At 41.5% G+C, this 22,890-nt stretch overlaps 1 protein-coding gene across 1 annotated transcript; it reads right to left on the reverse strand.

Moving 5' to 3' along the window:
* Positions 1–485: 485 nt before the first annotated feature.
* On the reverse strand, positions 486–17,233 carry APOD (apolipoprotein D). Its single transcript, XM_037524562.2, has 5 exons — positions 17,123–17,233; positions 13,224–13,369; positions 7,425–7,546; positions 3,727–3,815; positions 486–892 (listed from the first exon to the last, which is right to left on the reverse strand). The coding sequence occupies exons 2-5, from the start codon at positions 13,347–13,349 to the stop codon at positions 657–659; spliced, it is 573 nt and encodes a 190-aa protein (XP_037380459.1). The 5' UTR covers positions 13,350–13,369; positions 17,123–17,233; the 3' UTR covers positions 486–656.
* Positions 17,234–22,890: the final 5,657 nt, after the last annotated feature.

Here is a 22,890-nt window from a genome sequence, read left to right on the forward strand (position 1 = left end):
TAATGTTTGGAATGCAGTTTGGCCTCAATGAACATCAGTTGAATGAAAGACAAAAAAAATACTTATTGTTTTAAAGATTAGCCCCATAATCTTCTCCCTCATAGATTCTCTTCTCTCCAGGAAGACTCCAAATTGGTCCCATTCTTCAGCCTCAATCTGGAGACCTCCTATTCTGAAAGAGACTCAAACTGCTCCCCAAAACCCATGGTTCCCCTAAGGCGGTTACCTACTGCAGGGTCCCCTAGATTCAGGTCACTCAGCATGCACCTTGGCAATCAGCTTTTCCTTTCTAGAAATAGGATTGTTACCGCTACACTTAATCTAAATCAGTGCTTAGTTTTGTTTCAACATAACTGCTTAAGGATTTCCAAACATGAACTAATGATTAAAAACCCACATTAATTAATCCAGTTCAGAATCTATTGTGAACACAGCAGGTCACAGCAATAAGTTTATTATTAGGCATGTGAGGTAACAGGATAACATGTGGCTAAGTGTTTGGGAGACGTTCTTTGGCTTCTGCTATCACATTTCTCTTCTGGTATTTACAGTGGTTTGCCATGGTTGCCTGGTTTATCTTTATGAGGGGCGGGGTGGGGAAAAGCAAAGCAAAAGAAGGAACTTGGAGAGGATGTAGCCTCCCTTTTAGAGCCTACTTACAGGAAGTCAGGGCAGTTCACCTGATCTGTGATAGTCATTTTCTCGATGTCAATGTTATTAGAGGCCAAGATATCTTTCAGATGGGTCACTGTTTCTGGAGGGAGGTAAGGATTTCTCCCCAAGATCCAAACATAATCCATATGAAAAAGCCAGATGATGGTGGTACAAGAGTAGACGAGGGCGTAGTTCTTATAGTCGGTGGCCAGGACCCAGTACGGAGTCAAGGGCATCACTGGAAACCAGAGGAGGGGAGTATTATTAAGGGGGAGCAGGGCCAGGGCAGCCATCTCCAGGACCCGGAAGCCAGGTTCTGAGATCCTACTTTATCAATGGTTCTTCATTCCATGGGAATCATATGGGAACTCTGAAAAGTAATAGTCTTCCTCTATGCTTCCCACTCCTTCCTTCAGATTCTGACCTGGAGTGGTACTTTGGAAAGCACTACAGTGATTCTAATGTGCAGCCAGCATTCAGAGCCATCACTATGGATCCCTCTCCCTGGCAGCAGGTCTGGTTCCAGAAGCCCATTGTGTTTAATGGCACTGGAGTGTTTAATGGCACCCCCCCATCCCGGACTAAAAGGCCACACTTAGCACTACTGCATATGAGGCACCCCTTGGCTAAGGAGAGTCAAGAATGTATGGCCAGAACCCCTGGCCTTTTGAGTCAGAATCTCATAGCTGCCTTTAGAACCTACCTAAAGAAAGAGACAGAAGTTAATGTTGCTTTATTTTTTCTTCCAGCAGGGCCTTCAAAAACTCCTGCATTTGTAAGAATGTGCCAAATTGGGTGGTAACAAGTGATAAAGTCTTCCTCACAAAGGGCCTGTAAGAAATCATTGACTGACATCTGCATAGTATTGAAAGCTCAACATTACAGGGTTTCTTAAAAAGAGAGAAGGGCATTTGCTTTCTCCATCTGAACTCAGAAACTGTCTCTGTGAACGTGACCTCCACAGCCTGTGGTCCAAAGCAAAGAAAATGAACCCACTTGTTAAAATTAAGTAGAAGATGATGCCAAGCAGGAGAAAGCTGTGTGGAGACCCCATTAAGAATAAAAGACTTGGACACATATGCAGCCACAGGTGATTTGCTTTCGTGGGTTTCAAGCTCCCCATGCCCTCCACTAAAAAATGATCAGTTTGCCAAAGTCAAACCAGACCTCAGCACTCATGAACGGCCTTGAGAAGCTGGGAACAACAGAGGCAGCGTGTGAGGGGTCAGAGCTTGGCTGGGTGTCCAGGACCCAGCAGGTTCTCAGGACAAACAAGAGGGCTACTCCAGGTGACCATCCACCAGCGGCCCTCCTACCTCTGACTTCCCACCTGCTTATAAATACAAAAACAGAAGGATACTTGCAGGCTGTCTGGACACATGCCTGGACAAGGCTGCAGGGCACAGACTATTGTTCCTGATTGACTTTGCTAGCACTGTCTGTGCCCGCCTGCTGCCTACCGAGCTCACTCGTGAGAGCACACGTTCATCATTTGTCTGCTACCTTTGAATTTCAACTGTTTTGGTGTGTTCCCAGCTGGACTGAGAGTTCTTCAGCCTTGAGCGATTGGGTAGAAATGTGACTTCTGTCTTCTCCAGTAGCGGCACTTGCTCACATGCCCAAGCACGCACATTCTGTCTTCCTCCCACAGGGTCTAGCTCTCAAGCATAAACTTACCCAGATATTTCCTCTTAGTCAAAAAAACTCCCATGTCCCTTTATGAGAAAACTCAGTCTCCTCTTGCTTCTGGAAGGCACTTTGGTTTTCTATCATGGTGTTTGATGCTCTCCAGTCTTCCAGTCTCCCCGCCCCCCCTTTCAGGGACCCTCCCATGCTCTAGGCGTCTTTCTTCAGACCTTTGTCATTTCTCCACTTGGGACATCCTCTCCCATAAACCCTGTAAGCCCCCATGCAGACATCTGATTCCTTCAACCAGAATAAAATCTCATCGTCCTCTGCTTCCCCAGCTAATAGCTCCTGCCTGTCTTTTAGTTCTGATTGCCAGCTTCCTTCTGAAGGCTGTGCATATAATACTGGGTCTTCACTCCCACCGCCTTCCTTTAGTTGAGTGTTTGGAGACCTAGGTTTTCCTCCCGATTCTGCCTCTAATTAATCTAGTGACCTTACTTATATCATTAGTTTTTCTGCACTTTAACTTTCTTATTTGTAAACAGAGCAAGATAAATGGACATGCACAAAGCCCTTTACAGTTCCCAGAGCATGTTATCTAGTTTATCTTCACATCACTGCGTAGAGCAGTGAAGTTGGTGCCTGTGGTCATATGTGCAGGAAGAACTCTTTTCCTCTTAGCATTCCTTTCTTGGTCTATAAGATAAGAACACCCTCTCTGTCCCCACTCAAAGGGCTACTTGTGGGCAGGGATGTGGGTAGTGACTCCTCTTGCAGCTGCCAGCTTCAGTGTCTGTCACTTAGGTGGGGAGAGGGACTCCCAAGCACGATTTGTACTAGAAAAATCTCACATTTCTGAGCTGAATTCTCCGGTGTGTCTATAACAGCAATATGGTCTGTTGCCTTTCTCCATTCCTCAGTTACTCCAGAACTCAGAGGACAAATGACTGTGATTAAGATGTCTCAGGGACCCCAAAAATGTGAACTAGAAAGTGGCAGGCAGAGCCAGGACTCAAACTTACGTTCACTCTTGCTTGCACACTTTTGCACATATTAATTGTTGTGCTAATAACTACTAATTTTCCAGGCCTTAGTTGCCGCTGAAAGCAAGTCTGGATTAGGCATCTTAGTGTTCAGTCCTCTGTGTTTCTATCTCTGCTTCCTCTATGGAAACACCTACTGTCGTTTTATAGTAAACTACCTGGCTACTTGTCACCGGGACCTGAGCTCCTCAGGGACCAAGACCAGCTGTTTTGTTCATTATTGCAACTCTAGTGTGCTCAACAGGCAACATGTGACATGTAGTAGGTACTCAACAAATAATTATGTATCAAATCATTGCAGGTGACACTCAGATGTGATGGGGTGCTCCAAACCAGGGCTCTAGTCTTCATTTTGCAAATCACCTGTCCTTGAAACCTCCTAAGGAAAGTGGATACTTACACCAGAAATACTTAACTCCCAGCTTGGCGGGTTCTGTGAGGTTGCCCTGGGTGGCTTCACTTTCAATTTGATTCACACTTCCATCAGGCCTATAATGAGTCAAAAAAAAAATTCTTGAATTCATTAAAAGCCAAAAATCAATGAAAGGCAAGATCTATGACACTAAGGACTATTAAAGCCAACATCTTGAGTTCTGGTTAGGGCCACTCTTGAAGGCAGGGTAGTCCCTAAATCTTATCCTCACCTTTCCTTTGTGACCATCTCTGAGACCAAGTGGAGGAAGACAGCCGAGGGCCAGAAAAGTGAAAACTGAAATGCTCCAAAATAGAATAACATGGCAAGTCCTTGCACTTTGATGTTGTTTTTTGCATTGTATGCAGTGACCTACAAGGCCATTTCCTGCTCCCAGTTTCCAAAGAGAGAGAGAATAGAAAGAAGGGAGAAACAAACAAAACAACCCAATAATCTAAGAAGATTTTCTTCTTTAAGCCTAAGAACAGGCCAAAAGAAAAAAAAAAAAAAACTGCAACAAGGATTGGCTTGATTACTGAAAATAAAGTAAAATGGGTTCACAGATAGGCAAGCTTCCCCTGTTGTTGGGCCTGTCCCATATCATGTGTCCCATAAAGGGGGCCCTATGCCTAAGCTCTAAGACCCCTTCCAGCTCAGCAATCTTCTGACAGAATGTAGGAGATTTGCACACAGGCCAGGTCAAAGCAGGCAGTGCGGGAACACTGCCATTAATCAGTGATTCTCAGGGGCATTACATGTGAAGAGATGGGTACCTTACAGTGAACACCACCTTATGCTTATAATTGGCGGTGTCATCTTATTTTTCAGTGGTATATGACATTATGGTCTGTCTTAAGAGTGGTGATCTTAGACCGGATGAAACACGTTCACTCTTTTGAAGGGAGCTGGCTCCATATCTGGATAAGTCCCAGGGGTCCCACAGACCTGAGGGAGAAGGGGATGGATGCAGAGAAGGGAGGGGGCCCAGACATCAGGATGCCCTTTCTTGGAAGCCAACACAGGAGCTGACTGTTTGCCAGTCCTCAAGGGCACAGGTAAACTAACATTAGAGCGATAGCACATGTTAGAAAGTCAGTAGGCTATGGTTTGTGGTGATGGATGTCCCAGAAAGCAGACAATAAGCAATAGGTAAGGGAGGGTGGGAAATGTACACTCCTGCTCCGGGATGCCTGGTCTGTTTATCATTAAATAAGGCTGGAGATCCTGCCCTGCTCTGTCACCTGGAACTCAGCCAGGAAGATATTCGGTTTCTATGTGCAGACAGTTGCTTAGCAACAAACCAATCTCTTCCCAACAGCCTTCCCCCCTTTTCCCCATCCTTCATCTTTTGCTCCAGAATAGTTTTCAAAAGACCAGTGACTGATCATAAACTCATTAGTTGTTCATGGGGAAAATGCATTTGTATTTTCAAGGGTAGCAGCAGAATAACAACAATAGGTAACATTTATTAAATTGTTGCTATATGCCAAACACTGTTGTAGGTATTTTATATGTATTTCTCCATTTAATCACTCACATAATCCTCTGGATGGAGGGTTTTGGATCATTGCCACTTTACAGAGAAGGAAACTGAGGCTTAAAGAATTATCACAAATAAACTAAGATCACAGCATTAGTAAGTGGCAGAACCAGGAAATGAAACTGGCCAGCCTAATTCCAAAATCTGAGTCTTTTAGCTCCCAGGCCTGTGCCAGCTGCCTGGGCCCTCAAATTCTCTGGTGCTGGCTGAGTCTTCTGCTCAGACTGCCTGCCTTGTCCTCTTATTCTGTGAATTCAACATTCCTGGAAAAATAAATGATGCCATTTTCCTGAACTAACAAACCTTTCTCCAGGTTTGTCCAATTAGACATACCTTTCCAAGTGCTCTTGCTGTTAAATATATGTGGCCCTACAGGCAGAGCCTCCTAGTACTCAGGTACAGTTAAAGAGGAGATATGGCCAAGCACAGAGGAAAGGTGGGGAACCTCATGGGTTTGGGGGATCTTTGTGGTTGTCTGACTCTTGGCCTTAAAAGGGGACAAAATATTTGAAATGAAGTCATTGCAACTTTGAAGCCTACAAAATTATGAGATCTCTGGGTGTCTGCTTTTCAGCTCCTGCAGCTGAAATGAACTGGGCTCTGAAATGAACTGCATTTTTCTTCAGAGGCCCTCAAGATCCTTATTTTGTTTCTATGATTTGTACAAGGCCAGGGAGTCAACCCACTGAACTTTGACTCACAGGATGCCTAGTGGGAATAGGGAGGCTGCAGAAAGCCTCTCTGAGCCAGAGTAACTTCCACGCTGGGCTGTGGTTGTTTTCTTGGAGATGATAGGGAAGAGAAAGAACAACTCTTCAGTCCCAGCCTTTCTTTCATTTGTCTTCTGCTCTTTCCCTTCACTTCTCCCTGGGTTTGAATCTCAACTTTGTCCTTTACTAGCTGTGTGACCTTCGGGCAAATTACTTTCCCTCGCTAAACCTTAGTTTCCTCATTTATAAAAATGTACATACCTCATAATTGTTACAGGAATAACTGAATATTATATATATATGCACACTCATTTACTACACACAAATACATACATATATGTACACACATTTGTATACACATACACAGGCAGTATGGAGCCTTGCATATAGGAAATGGTCAATTAATATTAGCTACTATTGTTTATTGTTGCTCTTATCTCGTTGATGCTCTTATCTTTGTTGTTGACTGGGAAGGAGTTTTTCCTGGGGCTTTTTTTTAAGCTTATGTTTGTTTTCTAAAATATGAATTTTTGAATCAAGTAGCAATCTGTCATTATTAGAAACTCTCTGTACAGTACACATCTGTAAGCTATCCTGTTCACATAGCCTAGAATGTGACTATGAATGCATTTGATTATTTGTTTTTTTTAATGAGTTTTATTTAGATTTTATTATTATTATTTTTTAAAGATTTATTTATTTATTATTCAAGCACTGGGTACAGTCAGAAGCCCGGGAGGGTGAGAGAATTCACCAGAGCCAGAGCGGGGAGCAGAGCAGGCAGAAGGACTGAAGCACACTGCTGAGGGGAGCAGCGGGCGGCAGGAGAGGTCTGCGTGCCATGTGGGACCCTCCTCCGGTGGCCGGGAAGCAGCAGGGGATTGAACCTGCGCTGCTCGCAACCCAGCGCTCAACCGCTGCGCCACCAGGGAGGCCCTGATTATTTGTTAATAAGGAGTTTTCTAATAGTTAAAGTGGTCAGGAGAAGGGTAAACTGTCCTGGAAGGTGATGAGCTCCTAGTTTCTGAAAGGATTCAAGCAAAGTTGGGTGCCTCTGTCAATAGAGGATATAGAAAGGAATTTTTCTTGATTTGGAGGTCAGACAAGATGGTCCTCACCGTCCTCTGCCCTCAGAGTATCTATCTTGCACTGAGAGCAGGACTCCTGAGGTTTGAGCCTCTGTGTGTTCTCATGGGCCTTGGTACACTATCAGAAGCCCAGCAAGTGGCCATGGAAATGAATGAGTGACTTCCAGCTCCCACCATCCTGTCTGCCAAAATCTTTCAATTCAGGACAGGTTGCGGGCAGGCATTCCAGACTCGGCATTGTATGTGTCCTCCCTGAACTAGATTGCAAGGACACCCAGTCACCCCAGGACAGCACTCTGCAGGACTGGCTCCAGGACGTGCTTTGCCTTTGAAACCACAGCCACTCACCTCATCTCCTGATTTATCACTTTGATGTTTCCGTTTTCCATTAGTGAGTAGTTGGCTTGGTTGCAACTTCCCTTCTCAAAGCTCAGTGGGATCTTCTCAATTTCATACCATCTTCCAAGATACTGCAGAGACAACAATAAGCAGAGCAAAACCTGTAGCTCTCTGGGGCACCCGCCATCTCTTTACCACTGTTGTCTTTCAGAGCAGAGCCCTTTCCTGGGGAAACCAGGCAAAATGGGCTGCATTGTTCCCAGTGCCACCGAGCAAGATATTGATTCAAAGGAGGAGAAATGAATCGGATGTGTGGGCCTTGGGCAAAAGCCACATTCTATTCCTAAAGTGCTCTTTATTTAGATGTGCTGTCGGTGTCCTCTTCAGCCAGAATCTGTGTGAAATTCTAAACTCTGTAAAAAGAAGGGACTGATCTAGGTGCCTCCCATCTCAAACATTTGGTGATTCTATAAGGCATCCTTGAATGTTTTCAAAGTCAGATATGTTCACTGTGGGAAGCTGAGGTTCAAGAGTCGGTTGAATTCTCCTCATGTGAACCCACACAGGGAGTTGGGCACTAAGGTTTTTGGCAGGTGACCAGGATTTAGAAGATTTGTATTATTCTTCCATGGGGGGCCTGGATCTCAGTTTACAGCTTCTGTGTATGGAGTCAATCTTAAAGGAACTGTACACTGTGGGTGAGGGCAAGGGGAGACAGGTGCTCTCGTGCGTCAGACAGCAGCATAGACCGCTCTAATTTGCAATCTTCGTGGAGGACAATTTGGCAACATCTAGCAAAACTAAAAATATATATCCTCTGGCCCTATAATTTCACTTCTGGGAAATGTATCCTCCTGATAGTCAGAAATGATGCATGTATAAGGTTATTGATTGAGGCACTGTTTGCAATAGTAAAAGACAGGAAACAGCCTAAGTGAGCATTAGTAGGGGCTGGGGTAAATGATGGCACATTCATACAGGGGAATGTTATCCGCCCCCTTTTAAAATAGCAATGTGCAATTATCCCTGCCATACAGTTAAAAGAAAAAAGAGCCAGGTGCAAAATGGTGTATATATTTAGTATCCTTTTATTGAAAAAATATGGGAAAAGATTATTATGTTGGCTTTCTATTGCTGCTATAAAATTACCATAGGGGCCTCCCCAGTGGCGCAGTGGGTTGAGCCCAGTGCTGTGAAGCTGTCCGCAGCCTCTGCAGAGCAGTTCAATTCCCAGCCAGCCAGGGAGCTACCCACATGGTGCGGCAGACCTCTCCTGTCTTGCCTGCTGCCCCCCTCAGCAGTGTATTTCAGTCAGTCTGCCTGTTCTGCTCCCCACTCTGTCTCTGGTGAATCCTCTCACCCTCCTGTGCCTCTTGCCTGGACCCCAGTTCTTATATAAAAGTAAATAAATCTTTAAAATAAAATAAAATTACCATAAGCTTAGAGCAACACACATTTATTATTATTTTTTTTTCCTGTAGGTCGGGAATCTGACATAAAGCTCATTTGCTAAAGTCAAGGTGTTGATAGGACTGTTTCTTTCCAGACAATCTAGAGGAGAACTGCCTTCTCACCCTTCCAGGTTCTAGGGGAACCTGCATTCCTTGCCTACTGAGTTCCCCATCTATCTTCAGAGCCAGCAAAAGTGGCTCAAATCCTTCTCCCATTGCATCGGTGACTTCTGCTCCATAATCCCACCTCTCTAACTATGGCTGGGGAAGTTTCCTCTGCTTTTAATGACTAGATTGGGCTCACATGGATAATCTGGAATACTCTTGCTTCCTGAAGGTACATAACTTCAATCGCATCTACAAAATTCCTTTTCTATGTAAAGCAACACACAGGTTTTGTGAATTAGGTGATAAACCTAATTCTGTCTCTCACAGCTATGTACATATTTGTTTGTATACTTACACATTGTCTCCCATGAGACACACAATAAGCTGCCTTTACCAGTTTTACTGGGGAGGAAAACTGAGACTGGTTTACAGGGGTGAGAGAGAAATTTTTCATTGTAAGTTCTCTTGTACCTTCAGGATTTTGAACCATGTGATTGCATTTACTAATCAGATATTATTGAAATTATATAGCAATTTAAAAATGTATTCCTTGACAAAATGAAATCAAAGAGATGCAAAAAGTCAGAATTTAAATGGAAACCATGTGGCAAACAGCATCAGTATAGCTTCTGACACAGGGCTCTCTGCTTACTATCTGCGCACATTTCTGACATACATTTTCCATTAATTTACTAAAGCACAGTTTTCAATTAAAATGACTGAACCTAACATTCATTGATCAAGGAATAATGTTAAAAGTCAACTGGTTTTACAGGCAAGCTCATAAAAAGCTCCATTTTATTTAGTGCTATCTAATGGTTCTGTTATTATTGATGTGATTTTAGCATTCCACAATTCAAGCTGAGGAAGCATAATTTTCCAGAACAGAGGAAATTCAGGGATGGAAAATGCTTTTTATGTCATGTTGCCTATGGTCTCTTATTATTTTTGTGAAAGTCTTTTCATCTTTTTGGATCTCAATTTCTCTATATAAAGAGAGTGCAAAGTCAAAAAGAATTCTGAAAAGAAAATAATAATGTGTTTATTTGCAGATGACATGATTTTGTACATAGAAAATCCTAAGGAACACTCACACTCTCTCTCACACACACACCATTATAAATAATGAATTCAGCAAAGTTAAAGGATATAAAGTCAATATAATGACCATATACATATATAAAGTATATTTCTATACTTAAAATGAACAATCTACAAATTAAACTAAGAAAATTACATTTACAATAACATTAAAAGAACAAAATACTTTTTTTAAATTTATTTATTCATTTATTTGTTTGTTTGTTTTTTTGTTTATACAAGCACTGGATACAGTCAGAAGCACGGGAGGGTGAGAGAATTCACCAGAGCCAGAGCAGGGAGCAGAGCAGGCAGAAGGACCGAAGTACACTGCTGAGGGGAGCAGCGGGTGGCAGGAGAGGTCTGCGCGCCATGTGGGACCCTCCTCTGGTGGCCGGGGAGCAGCTGGGGATCGAACCGGCGCCGGAGAGGCCGCGGGCAGCCTCGCAACCCAGCGCTCAACCGCTCCGCCACCGGGGAGGCCCAAGAACAAAATACTTTTGAATAAATTTAATGAAAGAAACAAAAACGTACTTTGGAAACTATAAAACATTACTGAAAGAAATTAAAGATTTAAATGGAAAGATATCCTGTGTTCAGGGATCAGAAGACTTGAAATTGTTAAGATGACAATAATCCCCAAATTGATTTTCAGATTTCATGCAATTTTTATCAAAAACACCAATTGATTTCTTTGCAAAAATTGACAAATAGTTCCAATTCATATGGGAATGCAAAGGACCCAGGATAGACTAAAGAACAAAGTGGGAGAACTTAGACACTCTAAATTTCAGCAATCAAGAATATATAGTACTGGCATCAGTTTAGAGATATAGATCAATAGAATAACATTGAGAGTCAAAAAATAAAGTCTTACATATATAGTAAATTGATTTTCAACAAGGATGCCAAGACTATTCAATAGAGAAAAATAGTCTTCTCAACAAATAAATCTAGGACAACTGGATATCCACATACAAAAGAATGAAGTTGGGTCCCTATGTCACACTACAGACAAAATTTAACTTAAAATGGATCAAAGGCTTAAAAGTAAGAACTAAAAGTATAAAACTCTCAGAAGTAAATATGGGAGTAAATCCTTATAAATTTGGAATACCCAACATATTTTTAGATATGATGCCAACAACACAACAGCAAAAGAAAAATATAGATAAATTGGATTTCATTAATATTAAAAACTTTCATGCTTCAAAAGACTTATCAACAAAGTGAAAAGGCAAGCCATAGAATGAGAGAAAATATTTACAAGTCAAATATTTGATAAGCGAAATTATATCTAAAATATAGAAAGATCTCTTTTATTTTGATATTTAAAAGATAAATAACCCAATTGAAAAATGGGCAAAGGACTTGAATAGACATTTCTCCAAAGAAGATGGCCAATAAGCACATGAAAATATGCTCAACATCATTAGCGGAAAACACAAATCAAAACCACACTGGGATACTACTTTGTATCCTACTATAATTGACTATAATGAAAAAGATAATAATAGTAAGTGTGGATAACGATGGAGAAATTGGAATTATACACTGTTGGTGGGAATGTAAAACGGGGCAGTTTGGTAGCTTCTCAAAATGTTAAACATGACACTAACATATGAACTAGCAATTCTACTCCTAGGAATAAACCCAAGAGAGATGGAAATATATATCCATGAAAATCCCATAAAAACAAACACAGAAAAACCCTGTACATGAATGCTAACAGCAGCATTATTTCTAATAGTCAAAATCTGTAAATAATCCAAATGATGAACAGGTAAAATGCAGCTTAATTCACATAGTAGAATATTACTTGGCAATGAAAAGGAATGAATTACTGAAACATACTATATCATGGGTGTACCTTGAAATGTTATGCTTTGTAATAGGAAATCAGTCACAAAAGACCACATATTGCATGATTCCAATACTATGAAATGCCCAGTAAATTCATCAAAGCACAAAGTTGGTTACTTGGGGTAGGGAGTGTTGTGGGGAAATGGACGGTGACTGTTCAGGGGCATAGAGTTTCTTTTGGAATGATGAAAATTTTCAAAAATTGATTTTGGTGATGGCTTCTTAACACCATAAATATAGTAAATATAGTAAAAGTCACTGATAGTGAAAACTACTTTAGACAGGTGAATTATATCTCAATAAAACTATTACTTTAAGCATCTTGCTTAATTTTCAAAGGATTTGTAAATGCAGATAAATTATAATTTCCAAAGTATTTTGAGATCTTGACCCAAAAACTGAATTGGTTCTCAAAACCCTGCATATTTTTTTTTTCTTGTAAAGCTTGTGAACCAGCAGGATACTATCTCTTGACAGGGATATTCTAGGTATGAATCAACAGTAGTGGAAACCTCTAAGTGATAGTATCTAGAAAGTGCCTCTTTATATTATTTCCTCAAACTGGGCCAGATCCCCAGAAGAAAAACCACGTAAGGGGGAGCTAGATATATTCACATCCTTTTTAGTGCAGTTAACAAGAAAGCCCCTTGGGGAGTTCTGTCCTCTCCTAGACCCTGTTTGAGAAACCCATGGGTGTTCTGCTGGGAATCCTGGTTTTGAATCCCGTTTTGCAGGTGTGACTGGGGTAGATATAAGCTCTCGCTAACATTCAGCTGCTTCATCTGTAGATCACAGACAATAGTACTGTAGCAGCTGCTGGTGGTGTCTGTCCCACATCTTGTCAGCACGCCACTGGGTTTGCCTCAACCACTGGCAACAATTTCCGTGCACACTGCCAGCTTCCTTCCACCAGCCCAGTTCTTCTTCTCTGTCAAAGGGCTTTGCCAGGACCATAGGAGCTCCCACCACCCACTTGCATCATCAGGGTGAGAATTTGAGGCACATTCTATACATTTCCTCTGAGGATTCCCAGCGGCATTGAACGCTGAGTAACCTGCCTGATTGCTTTTCTGTCTTCTCTGCCTCAGTTTCCCCTCACACCCATTCATGGGATCATCTGCTAAAAGCTCTCTGCTTTCCAGTTCTTTTCTCAGTGTCTGCTTTGGGGGAGGGGTACCCCAAATAAGATACATACCTACCCTAAGGCTTGCTTTGGTAATCAAAGCACAGTAATAAAACTGAACCTTGGAACATGTTTATCAAATGAGAGATAGAGAAATAAATGGGAGCTTAGCTTTTACCTCACCTTATTTACGTCAAAATCCTCCTGCACTGGAGGAGTCGGGCACTTCCCAAGATGGAATGCTTGTCCCTCCGCCACCCCGAAGAGGCCAGCCAGGGCAGAAAGCAGCAGCACTAGTACCGTCACCATCTTGGGGCTGGGTGGCCTACCTGAAATTGGGGGGGAAGCAGCTAGAGTTATTCTGAGCCTCCTAGGGATATGGGGTCAACAGATAAAGATTTCTTGGCTGGCCATTCCTGCGGGGCTATGCCCCATCAGTCCCCTGCATCTCTCATCCTACAGGGCCACCTGAGCTGTCAGTGCCCCTGTGAAGCCTTCCTCCCTCTCAGCCTCTCCTGACACCTTGTGCGTCCATCGCAGCACACTCTGCTGGGACTGGAGTTAGCTCCATTTATTTTGCAACCTCCCTTCCCTCCCCTAATTGTACGTTTTCCAGGACGGGCACCATGCCTGATTCTCCTTGACATCACCATTGTTTGGCGTCAGGTGCAGGCTGAATGAACAGAAATAAAGTGGGGCCAGAGGAATAGACCAAGGGGGAGATGGAAGCAGTCAAATGAACCCTGAGAGAGAGAGAGAAAAGAGAACTCTGAGAGAGGGAGAGATATAGCGTTCGTGTCTCATAAAATTCTCCCATACCCACTCCTTCCACTTCTTACTGGGCCATTTAGCTCCACAGAGCAGCCTGGAAACCTCATTTGGGAACAGCGTGCAGGGGACTCGAGGGTCGCTCCAGCCGGGTGTGAATGCTGACCTTGCCACTAACTGTGTTCAATTTATGCTCGGTCTCCTTGTCTGTGGAGTGGAACTAGTCATCACACCAGCCTCAGGAAGCTTTATGAGAATTAAATGAGGTGAAAAAGCAGAGTCTGATAGAGACAATATGCCCATTAGATGCTAGTTATTATTATTTGGCAGAGTAGAGATGAATAATTGTTTCCTGAATTTCTTTTCTTAACATTCTATTGGGGGATAGTTTTCATAGTTGAAGTGCATTTAACCAGAGGAAGACTAGTAGCTAACGTATAACCGTGCCACAGGTACTTCAGCCCAATGTGCCCTTGGGAAGCTGCTCTAAGGAAGGTCAGCGGGCAGGGGGCTGCTGAGGAGGGTCAGTGAGCAGGGGTAGGGGGCTGCAGTGCTGTTGGAGGGAGGAAGCTTCCTGAGCGGTTCACTGCTTCTTTCACTGACTTGCTTTCAGTCTGTTCTCTTCCTTGTGACTCCTTGCCTGTAGCTGCACAAGAGCTATTTCCAGCTCTTTGCCTTTCTCCCTGTGATGAAGAGGATTGAATCAATGCAAGCAAAATGTTCTCAGATCTGAGCATTTAAAAGGATGTGTCATAACAGGAATAATTATAACCACTTTATTATGAGTTTCTAAACCTCCAAATAACCTTTCATAATCAATAGCTTTTCTGCTGGAGGCTTTGTTGCACTGTTTTCAAAAGAACAATTACATAATGAGTAAAAGCTGTCAGCTGGGAGAGTAGAGGGGTGGAGGGCTGGGGGGGTGGTCACTGAGCCCCACCTTGAACAAAGTGTGCTGTGGGACCCCTTCCTTAATTTTGAGGCTTTTCCCCCCGTTAGACCTTACCACTGTGTAAATGACACCTGCCTTTTAATCTTTTTGGGGGATTTGCAGAAACCCAGCTTAAATCCACAAAGATTCACATCCATTTTCAAGAACTTCTTAGGCTGCAGATCTCTAACCTTGACCCCCAGTATGCTCCAAGTTCAGTGCCTTCTCTAGAAGATCGACGTTATGCACGTACTACAAAAGCCCCCCAAAACTCGACGGGATCTTAGAGTGATTTATCCAACCCCCCCCACCCCAGGTGTACAACTGGGTAAGTTGAGACCCAGAAGGGACAGAGAGCTAGGACTTGAGCTCAATATCCAGTTCTCCATCCTGCAGTGTCCCTGAGCCTTGCTGGTTTCTGCACACCACCTTCGATGGCTTTTGTGAAAACCAATTTACAGACACCTATTTACAGGAGATTGGGAGGCTAGCAGACAGTTCTTGTGCAAGCACCATTGGTGTACACTCCAGATTCCAGCTGCAAGAGACAGGCCTTACATCTTCCAGGGGCATGCAGCATTGCTGTCCTTCCTGGTGGTGTAAAAAAACTTCCATTTTTTTTTTTTTTTTGTTCTAGGGATGTACACATATGTTCTTCCATGAGACCATACTTCCTAACTGCTTTTTATTGCTTTCTGAATAAAGCCATTTTGCTGGTGAAAAAACTGGCTGCTTATTTGCTTGAGGTCAACATCAACACTTTCAATAAATACCTACCTCTGTAACCTGATGAGTTTCATCTCATCACATGGCAATTATACCAAAAGTCAGTTCTATGTCTTCTGACAAATATCCTATTACAGAATGTTCTGTTGTGGGCTGAAATGTGTTCTTTAGCTCTGTAGGAGGATTGCAGAGCAAAGCAATACTCTTGATTGCATCTCTTCCAAAGATACCTCTTTATTGCAGTAGTTTTATTCTTATTAAAACTTTTTGTGAGCAAAAGAGTTGATAGCATCAGTAATTTTTTTTGTTTGCATTGCCCCTTTCATTCCAATTCAACCAACACTGATTAGAGCAGCTTCTGAGAATAAATCACATTATTAACATATACCTATTGTTAACTGAAATAAAAGCCTCGATGATAGTTAGACAAAGAGCTTATTTAGATAATCAAAGTAAAGATCTGAACCTCGGAAGGAGTCTGACATATCATACTCTGCAAGAACTATTCCAACAATCACAGGTTGAATTTAGTTTATATCAGTAAGAAGAGTAAGTCATCAATATTCAAAATATAATTATTTTTGACAGAGGAGTTTCTAACTTGTGTAGACTTAAAGGTATGTTGATGCTATCTATGTGCAGAGGAAGGCAATACTAGGATTTAATCTCTTCCTTTCTGAGGAATGCACCATGGAGATGCAAAGCCTGGATATTCATGTTTTAAATCTTTATCTGGATCCTTGGTCACTAGTGAGAACTGAAAAGACTGGCTTTAACATAGACATCAGATTTTGCATAGCTCTTTCACAGACTTCAAGGCTTTGCTCTCTTTTCTGCTAGAGCAGGGCAGCCTTGTTCCTAACCAATGCCCTGGCCTCAGCGTTTTACAGTGCCATGCACTGAATCTTCATGGCACTCCCTCCATCTCGGAAAAACCTGTGCTGACATTCTCTTTGTGATCACTGTGCTCAACCCGGTTGCTTCTTGGCAAGATGTGAATCTAGAACTTATGCTCAGGTTCCTTATGAGGCTGTATTCGTAACACATGCAATTAGCATGGACCTAGGAGCTGCGGAACATTAAGGATTAAATGTTTAGATTTCATATGATAAAATAAAATGTATTTGAATAAGTGGATTTTTAAAATCCACTTAGCTATTGAACCTAACAAGTAAATACATATTCTAAGAAAATAATTTTATTGCCATATTTTAAAGGTGCTTTCTATTCACACATACTATGAATACCAGTTCACTTTTCAGTTAATTTTCCTGAGATGCCCTGAAAATGCATCTAGTACAGTATCGTGTGTAATGTTCTCTTGTCTCATATAGTCAAGAGGGGGATGCATAGTGCAAGAAGACTTTGAGATGAGTCAATATTAGGCAGGCACCCCACCTCTGCCATTTGTTGGCAATCTTATTTTAGAACTGTTGCTTATCTGAATATCTGAACCTTAGTTTCCGCATCTGAAAAACAGAACTAATAATATCCACCTTTAAGGTTATCTGAGGAAAATTGAGACCAAATCTGTGAAGCTACTGGCACAAGCCCTCAATCTTGTTACTTAATATTTTCTGCTGAAAAGGGGCCATCAAAAGTCAAGACTACCTCTATCTTAAGCATTATCATAAGTGAAAATTAAAACAATACATACCTTTTTTAAAAAATCAAGATGAAGGCAGTTTTCATTTGCAAAATCCTCCAATTGGAGATGCCTTGTCTTGGTGACTGCATTCTCCCAATCTATTTTATAAGCTTCATCAGGTCATTGATGTTTAATTTTAATGAATGCCACACCCCCCTACAGTTCAGAAAAACTGGCCTAAAAGCTTAGCTCTGTATGAAACACAAAGATGGGATATTATGTCCATCTCCCTCCCCGATTTCCTTCACAGCTGTTTCTGAAGAAAAAACAATGAGACATTGTGTGTGTGAAAGAAAGACAAAATGTATTTCATTCAAAACATCTTTTTTGCTATGTGGATTTTAAAATTTAATTTGCTTGGATAATGCACTTTTGGTATCCAATAAGATGACTTGCAACATGTTTTCTAACATCTGGTATTTATTTTTTCATTTTTGTGTAAATGAAAAATCAACAATCCCATTTCCTGAAATGGAGCATGAATTCCACCCCATGTGGACCTGGCCTGGATGCAGCTCAGGCACCAGTGTGAAAGTTAGAACTTTGAGTTGGTTTTCTATTTTCTATGGGGTCCTGGGCCAGCCACCCCTTCTCTGAGCCATGGGAAGTGGACAGTTTCCACCGGAGTTGGTGTATAAGGGAAATAGCAGCTGTGTAGCAGTGGGGTTAAAAGCTAAGCACACCAAAGGTATTTTCTGCAGCTCCTCTCTGTGTATCTCTGATGACCTCCAGCCTGTAGCACTGCTTGGGGTAAAACTGGGGGGAGGGTGTGGATTTAAGCCCAGGGGCACTTTCTTTTTTTTCCCCCCTTTTAATTAATTAATTTATTTATTTAAAAATAAATTTTATTTTTATATTCCCCATACAATTGCAACCCGCTTATTTTGACCCCAATCCCTCCCCTCCCTGTCCCCACCCCCCATAGAGTGTCTCTGGTTCATAGTTTTTTGTTGATTTTGATTTTCACTTTCTTATAGTTATTCATTTTCCTGGTCCCTTATTTAGGTTTTCTAGATTCTTGCTATGAGTGAGACCATCTGGTATTTTTCTTTTTCTTCCTGGCTTATTTTGCTGAGCATGATCCCTTCCAGCGCCATCCATGTTGCTGCAAATTGCATGTGTTTATCTTTTTTGAATGCTGAATAATATTCCATGGTGTATATGTACCACATCTTCTCGATCCAGTCATCTATTTTTGGGCTTTTGGGTTGTTTTCAGGCACTTTCGGTTTAGACTCCTCTCTCTCTCTCTCTGGAAAGAAAAGCTTTGATTCTTAGCATAGAATTGGGTTCTATGTTTTTGTGATAAACTGGAAGTATTTTTAGTGGCATATAGATAAGAGTACCTTTGCAGTTTACTTAGATTCCTAAATAGAATTCATTCTCAAAATATTAAACAATAGAGGGAAATTTGCATACAATATTTATAGGCATTATAAATATTGACTACAACAAGAAGAGTGAATGCTTAACATAGGAAATTTTTGGCATGTTCTTTACCTTTTCAGGAAACTTTTTTTTTCTTAAAGATTGTTTTAATTTATTTATGCGTAGAAGAACTGGGGTATAGGCCAGAGGTGCAGGGGGTGAGAGGATTCACCAGAGACAATGTGGGGAACAGAACAGGTGGATTCACTGAAATACACTGCTGAGGGGAGCAGTGGGTGAGACAGGAGAGGTCTGCTGCACCATTTGAGTTAGTTCCCTGGACAGGGATCGAACTCATACTTTAACTCCTGCATCACTAGAAAGGCTTTCTTTTCCTGTTCAGAATTCTGACCTTTGTTGTCTCCTATAATGCTTTGCCCTCAGTTTTCCATGCCTCCCCTCCCTACATGTCTCTGCTCAAATGTCACTTCTTTTAAAAGGCCTTCCTGACCTGTCAAAAATAGTACTCTTGTCACTATTACTTTACCTGCTTCATTTTATCCTTATTACATCTTTATTTTATTGCTATCTTTTCTTGTTAATAGTGTGTTCCCCAGAAGGATACAAATTCCACAAGTGTAGAGAACTTGCTTTGGTGATTTACTGTTGTACCCCTAGAAGCTAGAGCCCATAATAACTGCTCAGTAAACACTTGTCAATTAAATAGAATGGACCTACCCAAAGAATTTACTGAATATTCTAAGACATACAAAAGGAACTAGAGGAAATATTCAAGAGACTTTTATTTGAACTGTTTGCCTAGGAAAAGTACTAGCTTGTAAGAGTCTTTGTCTTCTTTACTGAATCATATTTGTCTCAAAAAGTTAAAAAAAAGGTACACAATAAATCCCTCAGCCTCATAAAAAGAATATTTCTCCCTCTACTCTAGAATTCATTCTCAAAATATTAAACAACAGAGGGAAATTTGCATCACAATATTTATAGGCATTATAAATATTGGCTACAACAAGAACAGTGAATGCCTAACATAGGAAATTGCTAAATGTAGTTTTTGTTAAAAGTAGTTTAACATAGGAAATTGTTAAAAGTAGTTTCCACAAAGCAATATTGCTAATGTTTCCAAATATGTAAGCTGGAGATCAAATTCTACCAATCTATTGACCTATCAATATCTACATCTATCATCTCTATCAATTTTATTCCTCAACATTGAAGCAAGAACGGCGAAGTTGGAGGGACTAGTCTAGGAATTATAGTAGGAAAAGAAATCACATTTCTTTCCTGGGTCTCAGTTTATTTTATCCTGAAAATGTTGGCAAAAAACATAATTTAGGGAAATCCTTTCTTCACCTGTTTCATATTTATGGAGCCAAGCACATGTTCTTAAACATGGTTTATTAAACAAATCAGACCTATGTTCTAAACAAGTCTTTATTTTTTTAATTCCAAAACAGTACACGTTTGTTGTAAACAATTAAAATAGCACCAAAATGTAGGACTCAGAAAGTGTAAATGGGGCCTCCCCGGTGGCGCAGCGGTTGAACGCTGGGTTGCGAAGCTGCCCGCGGCCTCTGAGGTGCCGGTTCGATCCCCGGCTGCTCCCCGGCCACCAGAGGAGGGTCCCACATGGCGCGCAGACCTCTCCTGCCGCCCGCTGCTCCCCTCAGCAGTGTACTTCGGTCCTTCTGCCTGCTCTGTTCCCCGCTCTGGCTCTGGTGAATTCTCTCACCCTCCCGCGCTTCTGACTGTACCCAGTGCTTGTATAAACAAACAAACAAACAAATAAATAAATAATACATGCTTCTAAAAAAAAAAAAAAAAAGAAAGTGTAAATGTTCATAATCCCACACTTCAGAGGTAACCATTGTTATGTCTGCATTTATTCTTTTGTTATTCTAACATAATAGCAATAATAGCATCACTTTTCAGTGTTCTGAAACTTGTTTTCCAGTAATAACGCATCACTCTATCATTTCACACAGTTTGATCAATACATGCATCATCCTTTTACTTGCTACAAAATCTCAACTCACAATTACCTGACAGCACATTTCTTCCAGAGACGGCCTTTGGCTTAGCAGAACAGTTCTTTGCTTGGGGGAACTTCCATGATGTAGGTGATTGCCTCAGGGGTTTCATCTAAGGCCCTCAGTGCAGATGAAATTGTTTTGGAGGACGTTTTGTAATAAGAAATAGAGAACTGTCCCATCTTTTAAAAAAGTTTTTCACTGATGAAAACTTTTCTATTTATAAATAAGCGGTTTTCTCGACTACCATCGTCCTCCTGTGTGCCCTTCTGAAGTGATATTTCTTTTGTCAGTTAACATAACTTTTCATGTGAAAGCCCAGACTAAGAGTTCTTTATAACACATATTCATGCTTTAAGGTTCAGCTCAAAAGTTCCATCCCTGGTTCCTCATCCGGCAGCGTTCCTCCCTCTTTGTGCTGCGTTCTTATGACACACATGACTTTGTTCTCAGGTGCATCACACCTTAGCCAACACCATAAGGGCTCATCATCTCCTGAAGATAGTCAGAGTCTGTTTGAGTCAGTTTGTCTTTTTATCCCTAGTAAATTGTATAATGCCTGACCTATAATAAGTGTTTACTACATGATGTTGGATGATTGAATAAAAGGATGTCTAATTCTCATTAATTGCAGGATTACTATGCAACTCATGATTTATTCAGGTGCCCTCTACATCTCCTTTCTGTCCTCTTATAACCTTCCTTTATTCCTAAGAGTTGGAACCACTGGAGAGACAACAGTGCCAAGCATCTGGTGAACAGTAAGAAAACAATCAAATTGGTGAAAACTGCAATTTGACATGACATGGGGGGAAAGAACGCTGAACTGGAAGTCAGGTGACCTGAGTTCTCAGCCCAGCTCTGTTACTAATTCACTTATCCATTCATTCACTCTTTCAACAACAGATCTCCAGCACTGCCCTGTTCAGTGGTGTGTTAAATCCTGCAGCTGCGGTGGTGAAGATGAAAGACAAGGTGCTGGCTCTTGTGGGGCTTGCTTTCCAGAGGAGACTCAGATACACACACCAGAAAGTAACTATGGGAGAATAGGGTGATGTGATAGGAAGTGACTGGGTGACTACCTCTGCCTGGTGGTCATGAAAGCCCACTCCTAGTACTGAGACTTCAGCTGAGGTGTGGATGGTAAAAAGGAAGCAGTCAGTCAAGGATTATGGGAAGAGCATTGTAGGAAGAATATCATTGCAGGAAGAAAGCTTCAAAGGTAGGAATATATTTTCAAGGAACAAAAAGCTTGGAGAGGTTGGCAAAATCTATATTTTGCTTTTAGAAATTTGGTTTTTATTTCAGGTACAATGAGCAACCATTAGTGGGTTTTGAGCAAGAGCGTCTAAGATCAATCAGGTTGCCCTGCCAAGAATGGATTGCATAGTGGTTACAGAAGGATTAATTGAGAAGCGATTACATTCTTTCAGGCAACAGTATCTTAGACTAGAGTAATTCTAATGAAAAAGGAGAAAAGTGGATGAATTTGGAAAATGCTTTGAAGATAAAGTGGACAAGATTTATTGATAGATTGAATATGGAAGATGAGGACAGAGGGGGCTCAAGATTGACTCCTAGATATTTTTGTCGAAGAATTGGGTGGATGCTCGTGCTAATGACTAAAACCAGGAAGACTGATGAGGAGCATGTTTGGGAGGAAAACTCAAGTTCTTCCTGGAAAGATTATAGCTGAGTTGCTACTAGATATCCAAGTGAAAATATTAAGAAATGAGCTGGATATTCAAGTTAATTTGTGGCAGAGTCAAGACTAGAGGTGGAGATTTTGAAATCACAATCATACAGATTGCCTTCAAGGCCATGGAACTGATTGGGGTTACCTAGGGAGAACATACAGTAACGGAAGAAAAGGAAGCTCAGGACAGATCCCTGACTCTCTAACCTGCAGAGGTTGAGTAGAGGAAAGAAGCTAATAAAGGAACAGAAGGAAAAGAAGACAATGGGCTATCAAGAGGGAGGAAATAATCAACTTCTGCTGAAGGTTTGAAGAAGATAAGAACAAAGAAATGGAACCTGGATTTAGCAACATGGAGATTATTGGTGACCTTGACAACAGCAGTCTCTGTGGAGAGTAGGGGTAGAAATTCAATCTGAGTGCATTGAGAAGAAGCCATGGAAATAAAACTCTCTTTTAAAGTTGAAGGAAAGCAGAAAAAAAATTAAGTTGGTGAAAGGAAACATCAGGGCAAGGGGAGATGCAGCAAGTGTGCACAATGGGGATGGATCAGTAGAGAAACCCTGATTACACAGGAGAGGGAGGTGAGGCTGTAAGAGCAACCCTGGAAGTAGAGAAAGAGGTTGCGATCCAGAGCACAGGTTGAAAGGCTGGATTTGAGAGGAG

The sequence above is a fragment of the Talpa occidentalis genome, unplaced genomic scaffold (genome assembly GCF_014898055.3).
Source record: "Talpa occidentalis isolate TD23 unplaced genomic scaffold, MPIMG_talOcc4v2.1 talOcc4.4, whole genome shotgun sequence".
NCBI lineage: Eukaryota > Metazoa > Chordata > Mammalia > Eulipotyphla > Talpidae > Talpa > Talpa occidentalis.